The sequence below is a fragment of the Triturus cristatus genome, chromosome 9 (genome assembly GCF_964204655.1).
Source record: "Triturus cristatus chromosome 9, aTriCri1.1, whole genome shotgun sequence".
In the NCBI taxonomy this organism is placed as follows: domain Eukaryota; kingdom Metazoa; phylum Chordata; class Amphibia; order Caudata; family Salamandridae; genus Triturus; species Triturus cristatus.
This window is the reverse complement of record NC_140592.1, coordinates 255,942,522-255,969,481: the sequence shown is the minus strand read 5'-3', so window position 1 is coordinate 255,969,481 and position 26,960 is coordinate 255,942,522. Positions and strand designations below refer to the sequence as shown.

At 45.9% G+C, this 26,960-nt stretch overlaps 1 protein-coding gene across 2 annotated transcripts in view; it reads left to right on the top strand.

The window, feature by feature from the left end:
- The window catches only part of SLC6A1 (solute carrier family 6 member 1), a 558,279-nt gene extending 533,053 nt beyond the window's left edge, over positions 1 to 25,226 (top strand). The window contains exon 16 of one of the 2 annotated variants that reach the window (XM_085624874.1): positions 22,743 to 25,226. In XM_085624874.1, coding sequence (XP_085481000.1) covers positions 22,743 to 22,847 — 105 coding nt within the window. In that variant the 3' untranslated portion in view covers positions 22,848 to 25,226. The remainder of the gene's footprint in view (positions 1 to 22,742) is intronic. The other variant, XM_085624873.1, reaches the window with a different exon arrangement.
- Positions 25,227 to 26,960: the final 1,734 nt, after the last annotated feature.

The window sequence follows — 26,960 nt, the reverse complement described above, 5'->3', positions numbered from 1 at the left end:
GCGTGTATGCTGTGCAGCAAGTTCGACTTCTCCGTCCTTTGCACAGTCTGACTGAGGTATTGTGTTCGAGGCAAATTTTAATTACAATAAGGCCGCACAACATACTCGGATGAAGGGGCTGCATCGGTTCTGCTTGCTGTGTAAAGGCCTGCGACTGATGCGCATATGTATTGATTGTGTATGACTGCCATAAGAGGAAGCCAGCATTATACCCGGTTGACGACTGCCCACCACCAACACAGGAGGTTTAAGAAGACCAACGCGAGGCCTGCTCCCACTGGATAATTCACCATCAACGAGGAAGACCAGCAGCAGCAGAACCTGAATTCCAGGAGGCTGAAAGTTGAGGGATGTAGCGGGCTGCATGGGGTGGAATGTTCCACTGCAGATCATGCACCGCCTGGTAAGGAGACAGCAGCCAACTGTGCAATTGCTTCCTATGAGCCTTGTGTTCGTGCATGGTGATGGAAGCAGTACTCAATATCTGTGGGCAAAGGAGTCGGGGTAGCAGGTTTGCATTGCAGGCCTGCAAATAATGTTGATACAGATCCGCACTGAAGACGCCGCCAGGGTGCTGTTATCGAGCATCACGGGAGGCCCGTAATAAACATTAGTGCAGCTTGTGGAGGCTGCAGGAAGTGCTGTGGAGTGTGGAGTCGGACTGAAAGCGACCATGTATGATTGAGCAGGGGTGCAGGGGGCTCTCTTTTATGCTTTCGGTTGGCAGTCAGTGCCGGCGGAACTCTGCGGAATCACACAGATTTTTAATTCAACTCCGTGAAATTCCGCTAAGTTGAAATCCGCGCGCTCCGCGCGCTTCGCCCACACCTAGATACAAGCCCTATCAATTAATTCAAGGTGCACTGCAGGATCTGCTACATCCAGAGTCTGATCCCAACTGGATTGGTTTAATTTTTGGGATGCATTTCAACTGGTTCACCTTGGCCAGCTGCCCAAGTACAAGGATTATGAAAACAAGTGGAATGCAACCTTAAGCCTGTTTTCAGCAATTAGATGATCGACATTGACTGTGTGGACCCATCTATGGTGCTTTCTGAATGTGGAGTTCCATGTTGACATTTTCCTCAAGGATAGAGCCATGTCAGATTCCCTAATAAAGTTCTGCTGGCCTGCCCTGCTGATACTGGTTTAACAGTGTGGAAACCCCTAGCTAGCCCAAGGACACCAGAGATGTTGGCATTGAGCACCAAGAAAACATCTCTATCCTTCACCAAAGATCAGAGAATGGCTGTCCAAGATCTGTTTACAAGAGATAACTCTGCCAGGTGAACTCAGTCCATCACTGTGCCAATATTTTGCTTGCTTGAACAGTATTGTGGGACCCTCCCGTCCCCCAAATTTTCTCTTGCTTGATACCCACCAGCCTCCATCTAGTGAGTTATGGACTTAAGTTCTTCCTCAAAGCAGTGGTACGGGTACTGGAGGAAATGTCCTGGTCTAAACATTGGGTCCTCTGACCCTCCCATGCTGTGCTGCAGTAGCCTGCTTCCTTGGTCATTATCCTGAGTCTTGCATTTTCTACTCATGCCTGTGTGCCTAAACTCTGGGTTCCCAGAAGGTTTGAGTTGCCTCATAAAAAGCCTCTTGAATCAGTAACAATATCTGTCTCAATGGTAATGCATCCATTTTTGGTAACACCCAACACAAGAGCCAAAGATGAATTATATAGTGAGTAACATACGCATAACATGGAGGCACTTCACTTGACTGAGCTACAATCAGATCTACCTCGTTTTGAAGAAAAGAAATGGAGAACAGCATCTTGATGACCAAACATTTCTGTCAAAAATGTGAGAAAATTGCACAACTAAAAATTCCAGAAATGGGGATAAGAAAACAGGTAAAGTGGAAAAAAAGACAAGATTAGAAATATTAGGGTGCAGGCAGGGTTAGAGATACTAGCATAGCTTCAGTCATAGCGGTAAAGAAAATGAGCAAACATATCAGTTCTAAGTTATACTAAGGGGAGAGCCTGCAGGTTGTAAGTACTAGTATATAGGCTAAGGTACAGGTGCACTGGGGTATATGTATGTGTAGAGTTGCTAGGGTATATCTAGGAGTAGAGGTACAAGGGAATACATTTAAGTGTAAATATAAATGTACAGATGTGTAGGGGCCTGTAGATGTATTGTGAAGGAAGGTTGTTAGGGCATAAGTACAAGTGAAGGTCCTAGTGTACAGGTAATGGTAGAGTTTAAGTAGGATATTCAAAGATGATGAAAGATGGCCAGGTGATTATAGGTCGAGATTTAGAGGCCTGGAAACAGGTAGGCCTAAAAGTAATAGATAACAGGAAGCGACGGAAGGACGTGGAAACAGGTAGAGATTATACAGAATAGGTAATGGTAGAAAGAATAAAGTATTGGAAGAAGTATAGGAAAAGTGGTAATGGAATACAGTGTTGGTGGTGGTAGAGGTACTAAAATATAGGTAGGTAAAGAGGCGAATTATGGAATAGGCAGTGAAAGAGGTACTAGAATATAGCTAGCCAGAGGAGCACAGGTATGGGTAAGGGTATGCATGGAGGAGAATCTAGGTGGGATAGGGGGCCATGGTACAGAAAACAAAATTGTTCAGAAAGGAGGGGAGAGGATGAGAATAAAGAGTGGAGTAGAGAAAAGGAGGAAGGGGGGACTGCCCCCTTCCTTAAAGGCCTCTCTGTGATTGCAAAAATAAATTGGAGGGATTTATTTAACATGAAATTCAGTCACCTCGAATATGGATTTAACAACCCAGAAATGACTTTCATTAGTAAAAAAGGAAAAACAAATCTAGGAAACAGCCTTGTGGACTCTCCAAATATGGTTTGCTAACATCTTTTTTCTTTCAAAAACACATACTACCCTAGAGCCTTGATTTATTTTGCCAAAATTCGAATCATTTATATTTTTGTAGCTTTTGTGCAAATGAGGGAACACCCTCTCATGATGGCGCTGGTGTGCTATCAGTTTCACAGAAGGAGAAGCACAAGCTTCTGTGGCTACTTCTGTAATACCATTATGACCCAGGTGCACATGAAGTGGGCACATGCACTTGTTGTGTCTCCCAAGGCACAATGTATATTATGGCCCCAGGAAGGGATGTATAACTTGGAGTGATGTTAGTCCAAAGATGCAAGTCCAAAACTAAATGTCTAAACCAGAATTGGAATCTCTAAACATAAAATGTTCACCCTAAAATAAAGTTCAATTAAAGGCAAATTCTAGCTAATTCACCAAGAGGACCACCTCCCCACTGCCCTTGTTTAAGATATGAGAAAAGGGAAAAGCAGGTGACAGAACGGAGGGAGAGTCGTACAAATGACTGTGATGCATTGGGAAGTAACGTAGAAGGGCATACACACATGTAAACCCGTAATATCTGCCTCTCCTGTAAGCTAAAATGATTTAGAATGTTACAGCTAGCATATATGTATAAGCCTGGAGTAGATGTAATATTTTGCACGCATCAAATAAGAAAAGGAGGATTTCATAGAATCTCATCATACTGGTGGCCTACGGTGCAACATAAACGTAGATAGAACATGTACCATATGACCATTTGTGTTGGGTCTTGACATAGCCATGACTGCTGGTTCCAGACAATGCTCTTTCAGGATGTTAGATATGGATGAGAACATGTTGCTCATTTCATCTACATTGCATTGACTCAAGACTGTGCTTCTACAGTGGCGCAGTAGCCAGCCATGCGGCGCAAGTGGATTGTAAAGCCGTAATTTGGTTGCCTACATATAGACCTTGGCCTTTGGACGCCAGGCTAGCTCAGGGACCTGGATTGGGGAATAGTGCTGGATGTTGCTCAGTATATAAAGCCGATTGAAAGAAAATATTGTATAAAACACAGAAGGCAATAATAATCCATAATGATGCAGACCACTTCAGTGGAGTAGAATCACACCTACACCAGTGCAATCAAGACATCTGAAGCTTGGCATGAGGATGCCAAAAGTGTGCTCTATGGTGCCTTGATTCAGTATCGGGTTAGTTGATGACAAGCAGCTGGCGAGGTATGTGGTGTACTTGTTGTCAATTCTTCCCCCCGTTGCATTTAAGTATTTTTAAGTGTGCATTTTACCCAGAATTTCTGATTTCTAAGCACCCCTTTTGGAGTATTACAGAATTTATCAGCTTTGTGTCTTCATGCTCCAAGCCCATGTGTTTGTTTGTCATTTACATGGGATAAGTGTCCAGTTGATTTTATCTACTTTAAAAAAAATGTATTCATGTATTTTTTTTTCTGCCCACTTGTCTAACCTACTTGTCTATATTTGTTCTACTTTTGTTGAATGTCAGTGTGTGCATGTGTTATTGCATTTGTAATATTTCATCTTTTATTTGAACAATTTTGTCATAGCATTTCTACTACAAATCTTCCTTGTTTTCTGTGTACTTTCATAGCAGTTCTGAGGAGTGACTTGATGTAGACTTACTTCAAGACACGATGGGTACAACCTGATTGCAGTGCTTAGTTTGCAAAAAACATAAGTGCCAGGGCTCTCGTCAGGAGACCACTGCACCATGTACCACACATTGCCCTTGCCAGCGCTGCCAATGATAGTAACAACACAAGTACTAACATTCACACTCTTACAAGTGTGACAATTCAGAATATTTTAGGCCCCCAAATCTATAAGAATGGCTTGGTTAGCAGGTAATATTACATTTTAATGTATATTGAGTTAATAATGAACTGTTGTTGTGGTCACTTCTAAATTAGCCAGGCAGTGTGGACGGTTCACTGCTGGTGCCGAGCATCGGAAACCATCAGCTCCAATTAAGAACTGCCTGATTAGTCTCTAGTGCTGCTTGAGTGGTTTAACATTTACGAAATGAGCCTGTCTTACACTTTTGTAGATATATCACTGGATTTGAATTGACTTTTTGCTTTTTGGCCTCCTGTGTTTGCCCTTGTTTCATTGGTTTTAGGACTCTGGGCACTTTACCACTGCTAGTCAGTGCTAAAGTGCATATACACTCCATGTTGTGTATGTATTGGTGTTTTCATGATTGGCTTATCTGATTTACTTCTAAGTCCCTAGTAATGTGCACATGTGTGCCCAGGGCCTGTAAATCAAATCTACTAGTGGACCTACAGCACTGATTGTGCCGCCCGCCTCAGTAGCCTTTCAACGGGGGTTCTGAGACCTGCCACTGCAGGTTCTGCATGCAGTTTTTAACTGCCATGTCAATCTGGCAAGTGCACCCACTTGTCAGGCCCTAACCTTTCCTTTTCTTACATATAACACACCCCTCAGGTAGGGCCAAGAAATCCCCATGAGCCAAGTGCAGTGTATGTGAAAGGTAGGACATATCCTGATAGTGAAATACTTGGCAATTCGTTTTTCACTTTTGCAGGGGTATCTGTCTCATAGGTTAACATGGGAGTTGTTTTGTAACATCCTACAAACGTAACTTTCCATAGGGACTGTTAGAAATGGGATTTCTGGTTGGCTAGGGCATGTGCCTAAGCCAGGCAGAAACCACCACGCTAGTCAGGGCAAGGGAGTTACACGCTGAAGATAACTCCTGCTCAACCCCTTGGTAGCTTGGCACGAACACTCAGGCTTATCCCTGAGGTAATGTGTAAAGCATTTGCGCAACACACTCACACAGCAGCAACACACTAGGCACACCACAAAAGAGACTCCACACAGGGTTATATCAAAAATAGCCTTTGTATTATCCAGAACACATTAGAATCATAATCACACAATATACACTGTGCCAACTGGCACTAGGCAATATTCACAGGGGATTATATACATAACAGGGCCAATCGGGCCACTGTCAGAGCCATCACAAAGAACAAGTAGCACATATAACACACAACCAGTAACCACTGGCGCAATACTGTACTTAGCATCACCTTAGGCATAAAACATCATAAGCATAAACGCATTATAACATCTCTTTATGCCTAAACATCACAGCATGACATTTGCATTAGGCATCTCCTTAGCATAAACACATTATGCAATCCTCATTTTAGGCATAAACACCTTATACCATCTTGTTAGGCCTCACCATAAAAATGACCCCAGGCCAACTGGCCTTTCACTGGGTCCCACACGCCTTTGTCCCACATGTCAGGGCAACCTAGATGCGCAATGCGCTGGGGGCGGGGGGAGTGTCACTCACCCACTCCTCATCCTGAAAGCAAAATGCCCCCTTTGTTGCAGCTGCCCTCTGTACGATGGGGCAGCTGCAGGAAATTGGCTTTGGCACCACTGTGCCTGGGGAGCCCCACTCTGGGGCTCTAACAATATAGCCCCACGTTGTAGCTGCCCACTCTCTCCCGCGGTGCAGCTGTAGAAGATCAACAAGCCCTGGCACAAACAGTGCCTTAGAGAGCCCCGTTCACGGGCTCCTCCCGGTGCACTTCACTCGGCACCCAATTGGCCCCCAATGTTGCAGCTGCCCTCTGTCCGGCAGGGCAACTGTAGGGCACGAACAGGCTCGGGCTCTAACGTGCCTCTGGAGTCCAACTCGGGGACTCCTGGGACAATGCCCCTTTGCCACGGGGCACCTGCACGGGGCCTCAACTCGGCCCAAAACAGAACTCCGTATTGGCACCAACTGTACCCAACTGGAGCCCCACTCACTGGGGCTCTTCCTGGAGGCTCCGTCTCCTTCACATGAGAAAGCTCGGTGCTGGGGGCCCTCAAGGCTCCGGTCAGGCTTCTCCGCTCAGGGCTCCTCCCACTCACCGGAGCTCTTCCTGGAGGCTCTGTCTCCTCTCGGGGCTCCCACCGGCACACGGGGGCCCTGCCTTCTTCCCAGCATGCCCGGCCGGGCTTCCGGCATCATCCTTCCTGCCGGCTGGCCACGCCCCCAACCAGGCACAGCTGCCTGGCTTCCGGGTAGGGCAGCGAGTCTCTCTCCTCTCAAGTGTGGGGTAGGCTTCCGCCTGTTACTCAAACCAAATGTGGGGTGGGCTCCCGCAAACAGGAGCACACGACAGCGGGGTGGACTCCTGCTTCCTCAAACCTTGCAAACACGGGGTGGGCTCCCGCTTCCCACACAATGCGGGGTAGGCTCTCGCTCTTCTGGCAGCAGCACGGGGGAATCCCTACGACGAGATACCCTCTGGAGGCAGCACCATGCTGCAGGGCACCAGTCCTCTCCCCATCCTGGGAGAGTGACCCACCACTCACAAGATGCTTCAGCCCCCAAAAGGTTTCAAGGCAAAAGGGTGGACCCAGGCAGGCCAGCTCACAGGGCCCTCCAGCAGGGAGGCAGATCCTCATGGCGGTTCCTGCTGGGGCCCAGCAGCAACAAGTCACCCAAAGCACAAGGAAAAGCACACCTTACATGGGGTCACAGCCCCAATATTTATACAGCATTTTCTTTGTCTGCCCTGGCACAGGGCTTGGGGGAATCCAGCCTCAACTGGTTCTGGGGGGTGTGGAGCACTTTGTTTACAGGGCTCCCAACCTCCTTTGTCAGGTTGGGGGTCTGTCATCAGACACACCACAGGGGGCGGAGCCAGTATTCACCTAGACAGGCACAGACCTATTCAGGGTCAGGGGACTACTCCTCCCACTACTCCAAATGCAGATCTCCCATTCAGCCTAGTGCTGACTCACCCTGCCCTCCCTGGAGCCACACACACCTCACCAGCCCCTGTCACTCCAAAGTCAGACATGCAATCCACATCAGGCAGGCAGACACATAGTACATAGAAATGCCAACTTCTAAAATTGGCATTTCTAAAATAGTAATAATAAATTTGCGCACACCATTGCACAGCATTTACTATTACTATTCCAACCATAAAAAACTTGACCACGCTGCTCCTCTCATATCAGGAATTACGACTGAAACACTTATCAGGGAATCCCCAATGCATTCCTATGAGAGGGCAGCCTCACAGCAGTGAGAAACCAAAATGGCTGTTTGTCACTACCAGGACAAGTCACACACTTAAGGTACATGTCCTACCTTTTACCTACAATGCACCCTGCCCATAGGGCTAGCTAGGGCCTACCTTAGGGGTGACTGAAATGCAGTAAAAGGGGGGTCACAGGCATGGCACTCACTTTAGGTGTCACGTCACAGCGGCAGTAACACTGCGCGCACAGGCCCTGCAATGGCAGAGGCCTGAGGCAGGTTTGAAATGCTACTTTGGTGGGTGGCGCATTCAGCGCTGCAAGCCTACCAGTAGCATTTCATTTACCATCCCGGGTATATGGGATACCACTTTACAAGGGATTGACAGGTAAATTAAAGATGCCAAACAGGTGTAGATCAATCTTACCATATTTACCACAGAGAGCACACACACTTTACACTGAACAGCAGCGCTAAAGTGCCCAGAGTCCTAAAACCACCAACACCATGTCAGAAAAAAGCCTAGGAGGAAGGCAAAAAGGGCCACGTCCAACAGAGACAAGATGGAGAAATAGAGTTTAGGCTTCCTCAACTCAGAATTTAAAGATACATCTTTTAGTAAAGATGATCTTCTATAATGTGTGTTTGAAAAGGCTACTTTTAGAAAGTGGGTGATTTCTTGCCTAACCATTCCTTGTGCCTCTGCCTTTAGTGTATTCCATGTCTGAGTTTAGAGTGACAGGAGCAGGGGATGTGCATTCACAATGGACAGACACAAGGGAAGGCTGAGGTGTGTCCTGTCTTTCCTGGGTGACTCATAGCCGGGTGGAATAGACCTGGCTGCATTTAGAGTAGTGGGAGGAGTTGTTGCTTGCACCTGTCTCACACACAGCTGTCTCCACCTCCTGTGGTGAACCTGGCCTGAGCCAGGCTGAACTGGTTTATGTGTGCCAGAGGAACTTTGTTTGTGCCATCTTCAAAGGAAAATGTGATATAATATTGGGGGCCTGATCCAAGAACCTTAGATTACTGCTGGACTAAGGAACCTGTCAGGAAGAAGATCTGGAAGAGCTGTGAGGAGAGACTACCACTTTGCTACGTGCTTTGCACGGTTGGCCTGTCATGGCTGCTTCTGTCTTGGGCAGGGAAAGGACTGGAGTGTACTTTCTGCAACCTAAGTATCTCCAAGGGCTTGATGGAGAGCTTGCCTCCTGTTGGAAGTCTCGGTAAAACCAAAGACTTCAACATCTTCTGGGTACCGCCTCTGGGACCGTGTGTTTCAGTGGCCACAGAGGGAAACCACAGTCAGATGCTGTCACAGAGACCGCTGTCGATTCTGTGACCTGAAGGCACCGTAGAGGGAACCACCGAATTTCGGCCGCACCCCTGGTCCCACCGACGACGACGTCCGCTGCTGCCACCGAGCCTCTGCTTGCACCGCAACCTGTGGGCCCTGCACTTAGCACCACCTTGCTTCAATCCGCTGCCCTGGTCTCACCAACAATGCCGCTGCAAGCTGATATCGCCGCCACCGCCTGCACCGTGTTTTGGAGGTACCACTCGTAAGTTACATGGTGCCTGCCCGCCCAACACTGCAGTCTTAGCTTACCGACGCCAGCCCCACAACTCCAGATCCTCAGCTGGCACGTGACCTGTCAGCAACACGATGAGCACTACCCCACTTCGCACCGCAGCTCTGGTCTCACCAACACGGCTGGATGACCGACACAGAGCCTCTGCCTGCACTGCGACCTGAGGATACGGCACGCCACACAGTTCCGCTTCACACCGCAGCCTTGACACACACAACAGCCAGCCTGCACCACAACAGTTGGCCGGAATAAAAAGATACTGTTTTGAGGATCTTCCGACACAGCAGCCAGCCCACTTCACTGCAGTCATCCCGAAACATTGGATTTGGAAGTTCACAACACCGCGATAGCCCCATATTGAACTATCAACTTCAAGGAACTGTATATAAAGCCTGTTTTTGAATTTTTAACATTTTGGTCACTCTATGTTGGATTTTTTGTGTTTTTGTTTTGTTTTACACAGATAAATATTGGTTATTTTTCTAAAACTGGTGTGGTGTCCTTTTGTAGTGTTTTCAGTGCATTTGCTGTTGGTTATATGAAAATGCTTTACACAGTGCCTCTGGGATAAGCCTGACTACTTGTGCCAAGCTATCAAGGGGCTGAGCAGGGGTTATTTTAGACTTGTAATCCCCTTGTCCTGACTAGAGTGATGGATTCGGCCTAGCTTATGTGCGAACCCTAGCCAACCAGAAAACCCATTTCTAACAACATGTTTGTGTTCCTTCTTGGTTTTTCCTTTGCACACCCACTTTTTAGGAAATGTTTATGTTGCTCCTCCTCATTTACATACTGGTGATACGTTTGTGTAATATTCCACACACATGCAGTACAAATACGCAGGCATATGTTAGGCAACCACTGTATGTATATTTTTATTTTTTGGGGGAATAGCTATCTGATATAAGATGCGTATGTATGTCACAATACTGTTGTACATTGACTTTAATGGGTTTGTGAATTTGCCGCATAGTTGACAGAAACACAAACTCACCAACAAACACACTCTTTCTCTTGCTTAGCTCTAGCACCTCTGAACACCACGTGTCCTATGAGTAATTTTAGCACTGTTACTAGTTGTCACCTGGTACGGGTAACTGCAGATCAAGAGTGATATACGTCACTTTTGGCTGACACACTAGTATCACTTTAAAGCTTTTTTGTGTAATGACAAAGGGATTTTCTGCTGAACAGACAGAAGCTTATCCATCAATAATCATGTTGTCTCATGGAACCATATAGAAAATCATCCTTAGACATGAGTATATTTTATACACAGAGTCTGGAGTACATCAAAGTAACAAAGTCCTCCTTTGGCATTGACTGATATTTTCAGGGCCAGTTTAGACTGTTGTCTCTGAGTATGTAAGAAATTTGTAAAGTGCAACTGTTACTCCAAGGAGTGTCCTGGCGCTACTGTAGAAGGACCATCAGCGGAAAAGAAGAAAGGACAGACTTAGGGGCTGGAAAAAAGCCAGGTCTTATGTTTTTTTCGAAATGCAGGTGTCGCCTTGATACACCTGAGAGACAGTGGAAGTTTGTTCCATAGAGAGGGGCCCAGGAAGGAGAGAGACTTCTTTGCCTTTCTAATTCATAGAACTTTGGTAAGGCAGAGATTTTCAGAATGGAGATTTCTCTAGGGGGTATAGAACTTGATTCTCTCTTGTAGATAGCCCGGGCCAGTTCTGTGGAGGGCTTTCTGGGCAAAGAGCATTGTCTTAAAAATAATCCTCTTCCTAACCGGTAGCCAGTGAAGACTCTGAAGAAGGCAAGTAGCATGGGAATTGCGGGTGGGGCCGGAAGACAGTACATGCCGCAGCATTCTGAACCAACTGCAGCCTATCAATCAGATATTTGAGCAGGCCTATGTAGAGTGCATTCCCATAGTCAAGCTGTGATATTATCAATGCTAGCACCACTTGTTGTCTAGCCTTAAAGGACAAGAGATATAGGAATTTCCTGAGAACACAAAGAAGGGCAAAACAAGTGCCCACCACCGAATTAACTTGGGAGCGAAATAGCAGTTGTCCATAGAATTTAAAGCCCAGGTTTTTCACTAACAGATTTTAAGATAACGGGGGGCATCTGATGGCCAGAAAAGACTGCCACAATATCTCGGCCTTCTGAACCAAAAAAAAGGAGCTTGGTCTTCCCAGCATTACATTTAAGTTAATTAATGGACAGCCATGTGAACGTTCCTGTAAGACAGTTACGGATTTTATCGCCTCAAAAGATTCTACCAGTGGAGCCAAGGGAGTTGTCATACTGCTGCTGTTCTGAACTTTGTTGTAATGACAAAGTGAAATTGATAGAATTTTCTTCTGAATTCAAGACACAAGTTAGACCTGTTAGCCTTAGTGTGGTCTTCACCCAAACATTTTGCCTTACTCCTCCATATTTTTCTTTTCACAATTGTGTTGGCTTTAGGACTGTGCACATTACCACTATTAACCAATGATGATAAGGTGCTTGTGCTTTCTCCACAAAACATGGTAGAATTAGCTAACACCCAATTGGCCCACTTAAGTAGCCCTTTTAACATGTATCAGGCCTGCCATTGGATCCTGTGTGGGCAGTTGTAAACTGGCATTTCAAACTTGCAAAGCAAACCTTCTTCCAGGCCCAAACCTTCCTTTTAAATGTATGTAAGTCATCCCTAGGGTAGACCCTAAACAGCCCAGAGGGCAGGGTGCAGTGCATTTAAAAGGTTGTACATGTACTTTTAAGTTTTACATGTCCTGGTAGTAAAAAAGTTTTACATTCATTTTTCACTACTGCAAGGGCTGCCTCCCCCATAGGATAACATTGGAGTTACTGTATTATATAATATGCTGTAACAGGTAAACAGTTCATGTTTGGTGTCTTTGGAATTGGAATGGAAAAATCCTCTTATGGGTTTTAATTGATAACTATTGTTATTAATTTGTCCGACAAATCAAGCACAATCATTGCAAACTCTTGCACAGCACTAACAGTTACAAATAAACATGTACATTTCTTGACTTCAAGAAGTTCTGTATTGGTGTTTACGAACCAAACACAGAAATTAAAAGAAGGGGAAGGGAGTGGGGTCTGAACTCATAGAGGGGAGAAGCCACACAGCAAGGGATATCATTTCACAACTCTGCTGTGAGATTTTCTAGACACACACTCAAGTGTCTGATGGCCAACTCAGCATGTCACCTTCAGGCTAGTCCTTGCATGAAGCCTGTATCATGTCACTGTCAGGATCCATCAAGCCTACATCCCAGAAAGCAGCTGCAGTTTCCATCTCAGCAGCAGGGGCACCAAGGTGCATCTCAAGAAGGATCCATATCTCCTTGGGGCGGGAGTTTGCCGGCATCAACTGCTTGTGAGCTGCTAGTTGTTCCTGACCGTAAGCCGTGTCTCGAGTCTATGGATCGCCTTATGGCAAGTAGCCAGGAGAAGAAAAGCTGGTAGTGTGCCCGTGTCCTGGGGAACATTTTGTATATATCCTAGTAGCGCTACAAGCGGTGATATCTCCACTGAGTGACCAGTAACATCTGCCAGCACATCAAAGACTATGCCACAGAATGTCTGCAATCGCAGGTATTCCCATGCAAGATGTAGGAAGTCAGCACAAGCAGCGGCAGAGCATGTGTCTCCAGTTGAACCCACTTTGTGAATCTTTTCAGGTGTGCGATATAACCTATGCAGAAATTTGAAGTGCACTAGATGCAGCCTATATTTAGAAGAGAACATGTGAGATTGGGTGCAGCAATACTTCCACTGGTCGTCAGTGAGGGTGGTCCCCAGATCAGCGTCCCACGCTTGTCAGCCTCCAAGGACCCACACTGGCGCGATCTTCTGAATGCCTGCAAAAAGCCTCGTAATAAGCTTGCCCGGGGAAGGGTTTGTGAAAATTGCCTCCAGTACCTGGAATGTTGGTGGAGCCTCGGGAAAGGAAGTGTGCATCCTCCGGGTTGCCGCCCGGATCTGGTAGTATGTGAACTTGTCTAGTGTAGTCTCTACAGGTACTGACAGGGCCGGTTGTGGTTCGATGAAAGTGGCATTGGGGTATAGGATAGGACCGAAGGAGCAAACAGACAAGTCAATCGAGCTTGCTATTGGATCTGAGTTCTGTGATGCCTGGGGGCAAAGTACAGAGCCTTTTGAAGAGGACAGGATGTTGCATGGTCATGTTCAAGGGTGTTGTGTGCCAGGAACTGCTTAGAGTAGAGCCAATAGTGCACAAACTGTGCCTGAGCACTCTAATTATACAGGTTCATGTCAGGAGCCCTGAGTCTTCCCTGTTCAAACAGGAGCATCATTTCCTCCCAGGTGATTTGAGTTTGTGCGCCCCCCCATGCCAAGGAGATCAATCATGATTGGAGCTGGATTCAGAAATGCACTGTTGAGGAAGAGGCTGATTGATGAACAAATAAAGGAGTTTAGGGAGGACCACCATCTTGGCGATAGCCTACCTTCCTATCAAAGAAATTGACAGCTTCCATCAGCTCTCCACCTGCTCGTCAAGCCAATGTATTAGGAGTTGATAATTTGCTTTTCATGGCTCATCGATATCCCTGCTGAGCCAAAGCCCCAAGTACCTCACCGGCTCTCTTGCCCATGTTAGTGGAAACTCTGAGGTAAACTCCTCTGTCGCGTCTTCAAAGGAAATGTGACTGACTTGGCCCAATTTATCGTGACCCTGGAGATACTGCCTAACCCTGTGAACTCAATGATCAGGGGGTCAAAGTTAATATGTGGCTCTCTCACTTACAACGTGACATTGTATGCATACAGTGAGATGATGATTCTGTGTGGTGTAAATGACAAACTTCAATTTGCATGGTGCTGACGCAGTCAAGCCATTAATCTCAGGAATTTGGGATTTATACCTATGCCTGTCGCAGCACATGGTAAGGCCATTCTAGTAAATCAAATGTCTTAGTGGCTGCCAAGAAGACCGCAGCTGCGCTAAGGCTAGGGCCCATAGTATGGAGGAGGGTGAAAAAAATGAGTAGGTTTGGGATGTTTACATGCTGGGAATAAATTCTGACTGATTTGGGTAAACAATGGATGGCAGGAGCAGAAAGAGTCAAGAGGCAATTATTGATCATTGGTAGGAGTCAACACGAATCGCACTGCTTAGGATCTTTATCTGGTTTAAGTATTGTTACTTCGTCAAGTTGGGAGAGTGAGCACCAATAGCAAGGGACTCCTCATATATGGCAAGCAGATGTGGAGCTAAAGTGTGCTCATATTCTTCGTAGAAGGCAGCTGTGAGGCCTGGGCTTTGTCACCAGGCAGTGGTGTGATGACCGGGACCTCCACTGAAAAAGGTTAATCTAGGAAGCGCCTAGGCCTCTCTTCAAGCCACAACAACTGCAAGGAGTCAAAAAATGACTCAAGATCCGGGGGTGGCTCAGGTTGCCTAGTCACATATAGGAAAGAGAAGAAGGCGGTCAGCTCCCTCCGTATGACCTCAGTACCAACATGTTCGTCAGATTGATCTTTTCGCAGTGCGACTATGTAGTCACTCGTCCATGGTTCGCACAACATATTGGCTAATGTTTTGCCTGCACTGTCTCCCTCACCATAGCATGTAGCCCTGGCCTCCTTCTCCAAGTGGTGCATCTCCATGTATGCAGCCTCCTCAAATTCTGTGAGTTTGCTCCAGACATCAGTCAGTATAGTTGGACAATCATTTGCCAAAGCTGAAGTTCGATGCCTTGTATCTCCTCCTCTAGTTGCACCAGTTCACTACAAAACGCTTGGAGCACCCCTGCTTGCTTGGCTATGCCCATTCCTCTTATCACAACTTTTAAGGCCTCCCAAAAGGATGAAATGAGATGTCACTGAGCGCTCATTAAGCTCAAAGTATTCCACAATGGCCGATCTAATCCCCTTTCTGAACACCTGATCATGCAGCGCCCCGGCCGGCAATCACCATGTGAAAACATGTGTACCACCACTCGGGAGACCATTTGTAGTAGTACAGGAGCATGATCTAAGAGCATTCTTGGTAGGTGAGTGACATTTGTGGTCCATATATCAATGTCTGTTGTTGTCAACCAGATGTCTATGTGCGACCACATGGCGTGCATATTCGCTATGCAGGTATCCTCAGTTGTGCAGGCATTCCGAGAGCACCAAAGGTCCCTAAGCCGATTGTCTTCATTTAACAGACGCAGCTGCACAACTGCCTTTGGTTGCGGTTGCCTAGTATTACTTGATCTATCAGTCACTGGGTCAAGCACCGCATTGAAGTCCCCTCCCCCACAAAGTCGTCCCTGGGCCCAGCATACCCGCCAGATACCACACCTCTGCAAAGAACTAGGGTCGTACACAGAAAGGAGCTTGATTGGGTGGTCTTGGAAATCCCCAGTGATCAGGATGTTTCCAGCCTGTAGGTCGCATAGCACTCTATGAGTGCACCATGGTAAGCTTTTGCGGATCAGTATAGCCACCCCACATGCATAATTTGAGTAGTACTCTGCAAGACTTTCACACAGCCATCCTGCTCTAAGTTGCTCCCGTATGCTCTCTGTGAGATGTAGTTGTAGTAGCATGCAGATGTCTACCCTGTGTCTCTGTAGGTATGCAAGAACATGTGCTCCCTACACCTATTATTTAGGCCCGTTACATTCCAGGTTACTCATTTGATTGAGCACATTTTCATCAGTCTGAAGGTGTCAGGTTCCCTACGCGCTGTTGTGGCCTCCTAACAAGAGAGCGCATCGCAGCATGCTGAGTAGCCAACAGGGAGGGAACCGAAAAAAACATTTTGCGGCCAAGAAGCCATCATCAGTAACTCCCTGTTAAAATTCCACCCACGTTGACACCTCCAACTGGGCCAAATATCACCGACCCAGCCCCTCGTACAACTCCCAACAAACTCTCAGTGTAAGCAGTTTGGGACTCATCTTGAGTAGGGCGAACTAGAGTCCCGAAACTCTCGCCAGCTTATGCCAAGCTGGGTGTCTGGAGGGGTTGAGGGCTCATCAAATCAAGGCCCAGCCACAGGGGCCATCTGCTGTAGCGTCTCAATCATGTACGTCTCCAGTTCTGCCACCTCAAACTCATGACTGTATCTTAAGTCCCAGGGATACCAGAAACAGTGCATCTCTGGTCACTGCCAGGCATCTTCCTGCACAGTTTTATTGGAGGGCAGCAAATAGCTTATCCAGGTTATCAGTTCAAGTCCCTCATCATACAAGCTGGGTTGTTTAACCCAGGGAAGCACAATTGCTTGCCAGTCTGGTGTTGAATTGTCAGATCATTTACAAGCAACAATATTCAATGTAGATTCAGGCATCGCTCAGATGGCCTGACCCAGCAGCCGGTGCCTCTGGCGGTGGTCTCTCCTGGGCTACCGGTATGCTCTTGATAACAGGTAGAAAGTCCCTCCTAGTGGTCTGCACGGCAGTTGTGAAATCAGAGAAGATGGCAGTCTCATTACCTTGGTAATGAAGTGAACACTTATTTCTGGCAAGATACAAGGTCTTATCCCTAGCCCAGTAGTTCACTGGCTATAATTGGGCAGACTGGTATGCCAGGCGAAGGCCACTGCCCCACCAATCTGTGGGCTCATTCCACCATTAGCAGATTTGAAAGAGTGTCACTGAACAGCTCGCGGAGTATCGCTTGAAGATAATACTCCATGCTTCCCATCTCCATCAATGCTCTTAGAACTAGGATGTGTAAATTGTTCCTCCTCGAGCATGCTTCAAAGTCTTAATTTTTGTTTCTGATCACCTCCAGTACTTTTAAATCTGCAATAGTTTCTTGCTCTACTTGGAGTATCCATCTTCTAAGTCCAATGTGCGCCGCTCGAGTTGTTCAATGCGTTCACCATGCTTTTCCACTTTGTCTTTGAGGCGATCAACCTGTCCGCCAAGAGATCCATTTTAGTATCAGGAACCGTTAGACTGTATAAGGTCTAGGAACAGGGTGCAGATGTCTATTGCCAGAGTCGGGACCTCTCCATCACCCTGCCTCAATTGGTGGATCTCAGCAGGAGTTTCCATCGTGCACATCTGCCTGCGATTCTCAAAGGTGAGCTTTGACTGTCTTGCTTTCTCCATCATGCAGCAGGAGTTGCACAGCAATCCGCGGGAGCATACAAAAGGCTAGCTCTATCTTGTATGGGTCAACCAGTTACCACTGCTAGCGGACCGTTCCACTTCCACAGAAGAGTGCTTTGCGAGGAGACGAGCAGGCCCACCCTTCCTTAATTGGGTGTCTCGGAGTCTGACACCCCCCGCATGACCAGCTCAGGAGTCACCTCCAGGGGTATCACCCTAGGCAGCCTCAGGAGTCCTCTTCGATGCCTCACAGGCCCTGCCACTTCCTGGTACTCCAATCTCGGGGGCACAAGCAGGTGAGGCATACCAATAAACTGCCACTTGGCCACAAGAATACACAGTTTGTGTGCAAGTCGAGGAGGGAACAAGATCCCTCTTACATGAACCAAAGGTTCTACTGATTGCACTAAAGTCATGCAGGGTTGCCCCCTTCAGTTGTTACCAGTTGGGTAAGACTAGGATCCCCACCGTCGCTCCAGCCCCCCAGGCCTCATGTAGTTCGTGCCTCATGTCGGAATAGTGACATTCTCAGATACTCGCCACAGTAGTTCCTTTATTCTATGGCCCTCAGACTGCCAGTCGAGCGGCTGCTCTTCTCTGTACAAGGGCCAACAATCCTCAGGCATCTCACCTTTATCTGGTGTTGGTCTTTGAGCATGCTAAATTTTTCTGATGCGCTGTTCCTTCCCTTGGGCACTCTGTGTCCACAAGTGTGGCCAAACGCTGCATGAAGCGTCTCTCCCCCGAGGGGACCTGGCACAGTCTCTCTCCGCAGGTCCTCCTGGGTGGGAAGCAGTAGGCAGCATGGCCAAGGGGAATGCCCCTATCGGCACCAAAGAATCCAGGCCGACCCAATCCACTCACCGCCGGGACTTTGTCCAGCCCCTCACTTGTCTTCCTGGTGCTGCAGATTGCTGCTTTCTGCAATGAGCTGCCTCCCCACTCACCTTTTCCTCTCTTCGCGGTGCCCGCTAGATGCTGATAGACCCAATGGAGATCACAGGCAAAAGCTAGGATGTGGCTGCTCTTCTTTCAGTTCACTCCACTGCAGTGTCCCCGCGGCTCTGTTGGGGCTTGTTGAACACAGCTGGAATGTAGGATTGCAGATACCACTCTGTTAGGCACCAATGCCCAGGTAAACTCAGGATAAATACCAGATATTCAACTCCTGCCGGCAGAGCCTCCCAGAGTGTCAATCATCTTGCAGCCGGGCTCTCTGGCACTCCCTCTTTTATGGTTTAGTTGGATTTTCAGTTGCAATTTTGAAAATCCCACTTTTAGAAAGTTGGCAATTCCCTGCCTTAGTCATTTTGTTCTTGCACCCTACTCAGTTATATCAGTAGGCATAGTTGGCAGTTGGCATTTATATATTCCTCCTAGACAGCCAAACACAATAGAGAGCTTAGGTGTGCCAGGACAGGCCATAACTGGATGGTTGGGAGGGCGTAGTTAGGCAGAGCCCCACTTACACTTGAATAAGCTATATCCTGCCTTCACACAAAGGATTGCATACCCCCTGTTGTTAGTTTGGAGGCAGGGTAGACAGGAAACCAGTGCACTTCAAAGGGGAACTCCTGGAAGCTTCTCCTACCTCAAAGAAGCACCAGGTATAAATATTGTACCGCAGACTCCAACTCTTCAGTTCACTTCTGGACCTGTGGAAGACTCTACCAGCGAGAAGAATTGCTGTGCTCCTGAGAGGACTGCCACTCTGCTGGACTACTGCTCAGAAGACCTGCTGCCTGCGGTGCAGACCTGCTGCCCTTTTACCTGAGTGAGAAGGACTTGACCTGCAACCTACACCAAGGACCACCCGATTGACTCCAAGGGCTAGTCTCTTTTAACCACCACCTGGACTCCGTAACTGTGATTTCTGCCCTGCCAAGTAGTGCCACCCCAGTCGTATACCCTTAGAAGAGGGCATGAGGGTACTCTGGCAGCCCATCTGTGGATCCAGCAGAACAGACGCATTACCTTTGCTGGGCGGTGCAAACCTGAGCAGAACTGGTGCATCACCTCTGCTGTGAGGGTTCTTCCAGTGCAAGCACTCCATGTCGCCCTTGCAGCCCGCAGCCTCATCAGAACCGCCAAAGCATGACGTATCCCGAGTGCAGACCCTCTCACCTCAATCCTCCCATCAACAGCTATCTTGACAAAGGTGCAGTACCACATGTAACCATAAACTTTGCTCTTAGAGGGCACTGTACACTATGTCTCTTTACAAATTTTTAGGCCACAGTAGTTTAAGCCATAAACTTCACCCCTAGAGGGCTGTGCAACCCAGCTGTAGAACACATACTCCAGCCAGGGGAGTGCTTGAAAACCTGAGCAAAATTCTGGGTTGGCGTTCTCTTGGAGACTCTACACACTTAGGGTCAGTCCATTTAAAAAGCATCAGTGGGCCTATTTATGGGGGTGCTGTGATACTCTTGCAACTCCCTGACACTTTTTTTTAAGTGATTGGTGGTCACCCCACCATTCTGGGGCCACCACAAGTAGTAGAAAATATTTGGTCACTTTCAAGCCCAACAGGGCATTATGGGGCGCTCCTCCAGAACACTGAATTATAAATAAGCTGTGCCGGATAGAGCTTCTGCCTTTGGTTTTGCTTTTGCCATGTGGCCTGGTGCAGTGTGTCTTTTTTTTAAGGGGGTACCACTTCTGTTGCGGACCACCCAGGGAGCCCACCCATGGCTGCCACAGCCGGTTCCCCAAACAAGCAGCACTTCTCCAGATGCCTGAGGGAGGTGGCAGCTTACATCTCCCTGCCGCTCCTGTGGGCAGGGGGAGGTCTTCCGTGGTGGCTGCCCCACTACCCCAGACAAGGGCACGGGGAATGGAGGCGAGGTCACAGCCAGTGGGGGTGTGAGACAGCAGTCCCCTCTCCTCCTTAGTTTGAGGGGCATGGGATAGGATCCTGGTGTCCCTTTTGGCATAAATGGCCTGGGGGGATGGGGTTCTTGGGCCAGCAGGGAATTGGGAGAGAGGGCACCATGCACGCCCCCTCCCTAAGTAAGAATAAAAGGAAGGAATGATCCTTGCGCTGACCGCCAGGCCTCGGCCTTCCCTGGAGGTTTTTAGCAGCCGGGCAGTGGAGTTTCACATGCTCCATGATTGCTGGAGGTCAAAGGTCAATTCCTACACCTGCTGATATCTCAGGCCAGTTGGGCTGTTTTTCTTTATATTGGGCTCATTGTGTTACTGGTGATGAGCCCTAGTCACCTGGAGCACTTTCCTCAGGCCTCCTGGCATCTAAGGTGGTGAATTTTGCAGGGGGCTGGTTACACTGGCTCCCTGCGCCAGCCTTTGTCTTTTGTTTCCTTTGGATCTTCTCTCCTCCGTGGCACAGAAGCCCAGTCTTTCCCCCAACTAGTCCTCACAGGGTATCAGGGGACCAGCTTCCCTGGTTCTGGGAGCAACTGTAGTCAGAGTCCTGGGTCCAGATGGATATCAGGGGGTTCCTACTTCCAGTTGCCATGGCTGCCGCCTCCATTCCTAGTGTCCACCAGAAAATACAACTAACAGAGAGCTCTTTCCCTTTGCAAGACCTTTTAAGTGAGGGCTGGATGTTTCAGCAGTGATTCACCTCTGGCCTATCATGCCGTGTCACATCACCTCGCCACCTCTGTATCAACCATCCTGCACAGACTGCTGGGACATTTTGAAATGGCATCACCCAGGAGTCACTTGCATCTACTCTGTGGGCCTCCGCTCCACCTTTCTCTGACATCACTGCTAGGGCCTTTCCCAACAAATCTTCAAAGGGAGACCCATCCTGTGTTGGCTCCAGAGGTCTGGGCTCACTCATTTGTATAGTGGGTTTGGCACAGTGTGACAGCTGATTGATTGATGCAGACCCTTCATCCTCAGCCCTTTCTTCCTCCGAAGCTGAGTCAGCTACTGTTAATTGATTCCTTTGTGTGGAGGCCTTTGTTCATGCCGCTGAAGAGAAATGTAATTAACTTGGCACAGCAGGATGACAAAAGACCTGGGCTCTGATCCTAAGCTGATCTAGAGAAACATGACATTCATGCATGACCCGTAAGCTGTAGAGATATCTTTTTGGAATGTGTAGAATTGATATTCCCACACAGGATACGCCCTGATTTGTGGTATCAATGGCCTTGGCAGGCGAAAGGGAAGCGAAGCTTCACTCTAAGGCAGCATTCCCCATTGGTGTATAATGGAGTGTCACTGCAGACAAGACAGTAAACCACACTGACTTTTCCTCTGAGTGTGCACTAACATTATGAGGCCTACCCCAGGTCAATATCCAAACCTGAAGAGTTCCTTCTGCGCCAGGCTATCTGTGCACAGTTACTGGGCTGCACACAACAGGAGTCTCCAACGTGCAGCGCTCACGTGTTCACAGGTAACCATCCAAGTGCCTCTTACCCTTGCTACATCGCAGTGACCTTATCTTAAAAGGAGGATACAGGTCCTAAACAAGCACAGTCCATTTACCATGACTTTACCATGGGTGAGTCACAGGTTAAGAGGTACCCCCACAGTACAAGGTCAAAAACCAGGTAATCAAAAAGCAAAAGATCTGGGCAGATTAGATGGGCAGAACCCATTGTTTCACAGTGAGCAAATACATGTCATACAAATGTGTGGGATTAATTAATTCAAAAAGAAAGGTTGTTGTCAATTTAAAATATATGGGGCTGCAATAAACACCCTTGTCTTAAATGTGAAGGAAAGTAGATAAAATTTCCCGTGCTTTGTGAGATATCTTTGTCATTTAATAAGCACAGTGATAATGCTTCAGTTCGATGAAAAAGGCATTATTGCTAGGAGTTAAGATATGTGAATGAGTGTATGAAGGACTTGGTCTCAGGATATTGCCACATCAATGTATCTTCACGTAACAAACTACCCAATGGCATATCGAAGCTGATGTGTAGAGAGGTATGCAATGAAGGACTATCCAGTCTTCATCCTGGGAAGACTGAATGGTTTCTTTGGAAGAAAGATACAGATTGTATGCTGTGTAATATCAAATGAAGAACCATGTTGTATCTACAATGTTTCGTCGCAAACACACATCTAAGTGATGTCAGAGGTCAGTAGTACTATCATCCACTTTTGACCAACTCCTACACTCCCTCAAGCCATTCTGATGAAGAGACAACAGTAATCTCCCACAAGTCAAATCAAAAAACATTGTAAATAGGCACAATCATTTTAAATTGTAATTATCTTACTGAGTGCATTTTAACTAAAAGTTCTCTATTGTGTTTCTTTAGCGTTTGCAAGTAATGATTCAACCAAAGGAAGATATTGTGCATCCGGAAAATGGTCCTGAGCAGTTGTCCCAGAGCAACTCAGCCAACAAGGAAGCATACATTTAAACTTCTGTCTGAGAATGATACGGCACCAACATACAACACAAAATGGTTGATATGACCACAAAATTATGTCTGAAAAATAATTACCTACCTCCAGTAGCTAAAAAAGGGGACCATCACCAGAACAGTACAAGGAAATCGATGAGGCTATTTTCATACCGTTGTGTGGGATAAGATGTGACATAATGCTTTGTGTTTTTCAGGCAACCTACAGACTGTTACTGTTTTTATCCTTTCTCAATAAGAGCTGAATTTCTTGAAATTTGTAAGCTGCGTACAACATTTGAATCGATCTTTTGGCATCAAGATTTGGGGTTTTTGTGCTGATTATTTCTTAATAGTATGTCAATATGTTTCTTAAAGCTGTGTCCCAGGACTGTTATTTCTGATTTTGCAAGAGAACAAAGAAATTTGAAAGTAGATTTTTTTACACAATATTTTGTACACAAAAAATATTCAGAAAAAAAGGCCTGCCCTCGAAATTCCTTGAGTAAGTGCCATTTTCTTGAACTTGCGTTCTTTTACTTTGCAAGGTTTCGGACCAATTTACAATCTAATACTAAAATCATTCCTGAGCCAGTGCTTTACTTCAAAGGGTCTACATTTAGTTCACATATAAAAGCAATACAGCTGGCTTAATTAATCCTTCCATTTTTAAGAGGATATAAAAAGCACATCTATTTCACATTTTGATATCATTTACAACATTTACGAGTATTCACACAATCATTTCCATGGACCATTTCACTTGGAAATGGCTCATCCAAACAGTTTACAAACAACTTGACTAACATTCTACAGCGCTAGTGTGTATTGGTGTACCCAAAACCTTCAAAGGCACTGCAATGTGGAAGGTCAAAGGTCAGGGTCAACTTCTGCATATACATTTTCTTGAGCAGAAATGTCTCTTGCTGGCCATATGACACTCTTGAAAATTGCAAATGGCACAGCTAAACAAGTCTACCCTTTTCTGTCTCATGATGTTACAAGTGACCTGCCCTGTTCAGTCTCAAGATCTTGAAACACATATGTTAGCCGTCAAGGTACTACATGATAATCTGTATCTCTAGACCTCCAGAAAACCTGGAAAACTGTGTTTATCGTTTACCCGTTTACTCATTTTTGAAGGATGGTGAAGACAACGACAAATATGAAGAGCAGACTTGTTGCTCTAGCACAAGAAATTCCCCAATTTTACATTTCCAGTCTGGCAGCTAGTGACAGCAAAACAATGCCGTATTCAATGTTTGATTGTAAATGACTGTGACAGAAAAATGCAATCAAAATGCTTTCAGCAAACAGTTGTGCAATGTAAAATGTTAGATAGCACATGCATAAACGTAAAACTAATATGTGGAAACGTCAACTGTGCACGTTGGTTTCTTTCGTCGTTTTTGTCTGAAAGTAACAAACCTATATGTTCTTGCAATAAGGTAATATTCTCAGAATGTCAAGCACATTATTTTAGAAAACGAATAATATATATACATATATTTCAATTTTATGCATTCAATATGTCAGACAAAGAGTATCGTTTCGTAGATTTTGGAACTGTCTCATAGCAAATGTACAATGATCTAAAACCTAAAATGAATTCTAAATGTTTGTAGCTGAACTCATTGCAAAGCACAGCAGTTGTCTCGTAACATTCCAGAGTTTAGGCAGAAATGTCACATGTACCTGTCGCATATAATTCATACCATCAAAATTGTGAATTTTGTTACGAATATCAACATCTCTCTATTGTTTAATGTAATTAAGTCCAAATGCAGTATTAAATGTTTGATTGTAAGCAAATGTTTTCGGAAATGTTTGTCAGACGTGCTCTCTAGCAATCATCTGTACAAACTCTTATCTTATATTCTTATATAGCACAGAATAGTCTTGTAGAACAACTGTGTGTAAATTGTGAATAGCTGTACCTTTTTGTAGTAACTGCCCTCAATAACAAAAATATTGTATGATCATATAAGCTTTCTTGCAATAAGATATTCACTAAACACCAAGCAAATCTATCTCTATATAAAAATATATATGTAATATATACATATTCCTTATATATACAGAGCCTGTTAAAAGAGTACAGTATTATTTAGTAACTTGCAACCTGTTCTTTGGACCAAATGTACAATATTTATAAATTAAGATGCATTTTAAATGTCTAACTATGGTGTTATATTTGAAGCACGGTTGTCATGTACGTTTCAGGAATTTAGAAAACAAATAAAAATTATATTATACATTACATGTGAAATGTTGTAAGCAATTCCTCTGACATCGAAACCTTAGTTTAAATACAGATATTCATTATGCCATCTGCTATGAATTTACTGTCTAATAGTTTGCACAATGTCCTCCGATTTTAAGTAAAATATTATACTTGAATGTTATTTTCCGTAGCTTCTTGGATCATTTCTGCTGTAGACGAATTATTCCATGAATTGCATCCTCTATAAATATCAGGTAGTCTGGCTAATTAAAAGCTCTCATAAATTAAGCACATGGGAAATGTGCCCAGGATTATAGATTAGATTAGCAGGAAAGGGCCCCATTGCGCATCTTTATTTTTTTGTGTTTTAGATTTTGATAGGAATGTCTTAATTGAGAACAAAAATAGAGGTACTAACCAGATCGAGAAGAACATTCTCAGGGATGAAATGCATGGCGTTAAGAAGCTTGAGGACTTGAACTGGAAGTTTATATTGCCATTGTACTATTCAAAATACTGTTGACTTTGCCAAGCACATGCAGAGGATTTTGAAAAGGGAAGGAAAGAGACTGGGGATTGACCAGAAGGCAATCCATAAAATATTCACAGAATCATTGGAAGACTTCTCTTGCTGTAGTCATTTGACCAGTGGATAAAGTAAATTGTATTTTCAGTATCCCAAAAGTATTATTCCACAATATCCTTGTCAAAATATTGATCAGCAGATATATTGTGACCATAGTGGTGATTCCCTACATTTTGTAGTTAATAGTAAATCTACTCATACCTTGACAATATTTTGGTAGTCAATATGTGATGGTCATGATATATCTATTGGCCGATACTGCAGCTGTGACATTTTGACATACAAACTCCTCAACACAAAACATGCTTAAGTTATCTGGCATCCTGTACATTTGCAGATTTCCAGTAGGCCATGAATATTACAGGACAACAAGAATAAGGGACTTATTACGAGTTTGGCCGTCCTCCTGCAGCACAGCCACAGTTGCATTGGCAGGAGGACTGCCAAGCCTGTGGTGCGCCCGCCCACCTGATTCTGAGTTGAATTCATGGCGGGAGGACAGTGCTGCGGCTGTCTCAAGGCAGTGGCTGTTTTAGGCTCATTGGAGAGCCTTAACAGCAGACCGCCGCTGCGACAGCGCCTGCAGCACATTCCTGCACAGTGTGGCAGGCACCATGTTGTGCATGCCACACCATGCAGGAACAGGGGTGCAATTTCCAGGGGATCACAGATCTAGGATGTAAGATTTTGGGGCTGTCTTGTCCAGCTAATTTAGAGCCGGGCAGACCTTCAGTATGTTAATGGCAGAGACTACTCCCTCTCCGCCACTGACATACACCTAAGACAGCACAACAGGGCTGTCGGAGGTTTTAATTTTGTACACCCGCTCTATTTGCAGCGGGCAAACAAATGGAGAGTTTTCATTGTCTATTATCAACTTGTAAAACCTGGCAGTAAGGGGCAGCGAAAACTGCAAAATGATCCCCACACCATGGGAGAAATGAAGAGCCAGCCATGACACCACCGACCGAACTACCTACAAAGCTGCACTCAAACGCTACCCTCAGCAAATATGAGGCACCAAAGAAAAAGTACCTGTGGACCGCATTGAAAGAAGCAGCTTCACTTCACCCTCTGCCACAGTCATCAACATAGTTGCCTCCCAACAACTCTGTCACAACATATCCAATGCTGTCAGCAAAATCCAAAACATCTTCAGCAATGTCTCATGCCAACCCATCCCCAGAGAACTTGTTGCTAACCTACCCACCACTAACCAAGATGGCCACCTGCTACGAATGAACAACCCTCACCAGAAACAGCACAGTGGCAATCATGCAGACCATCTACTCAGGGGCCCCAGTGGACCCATGCACCCACC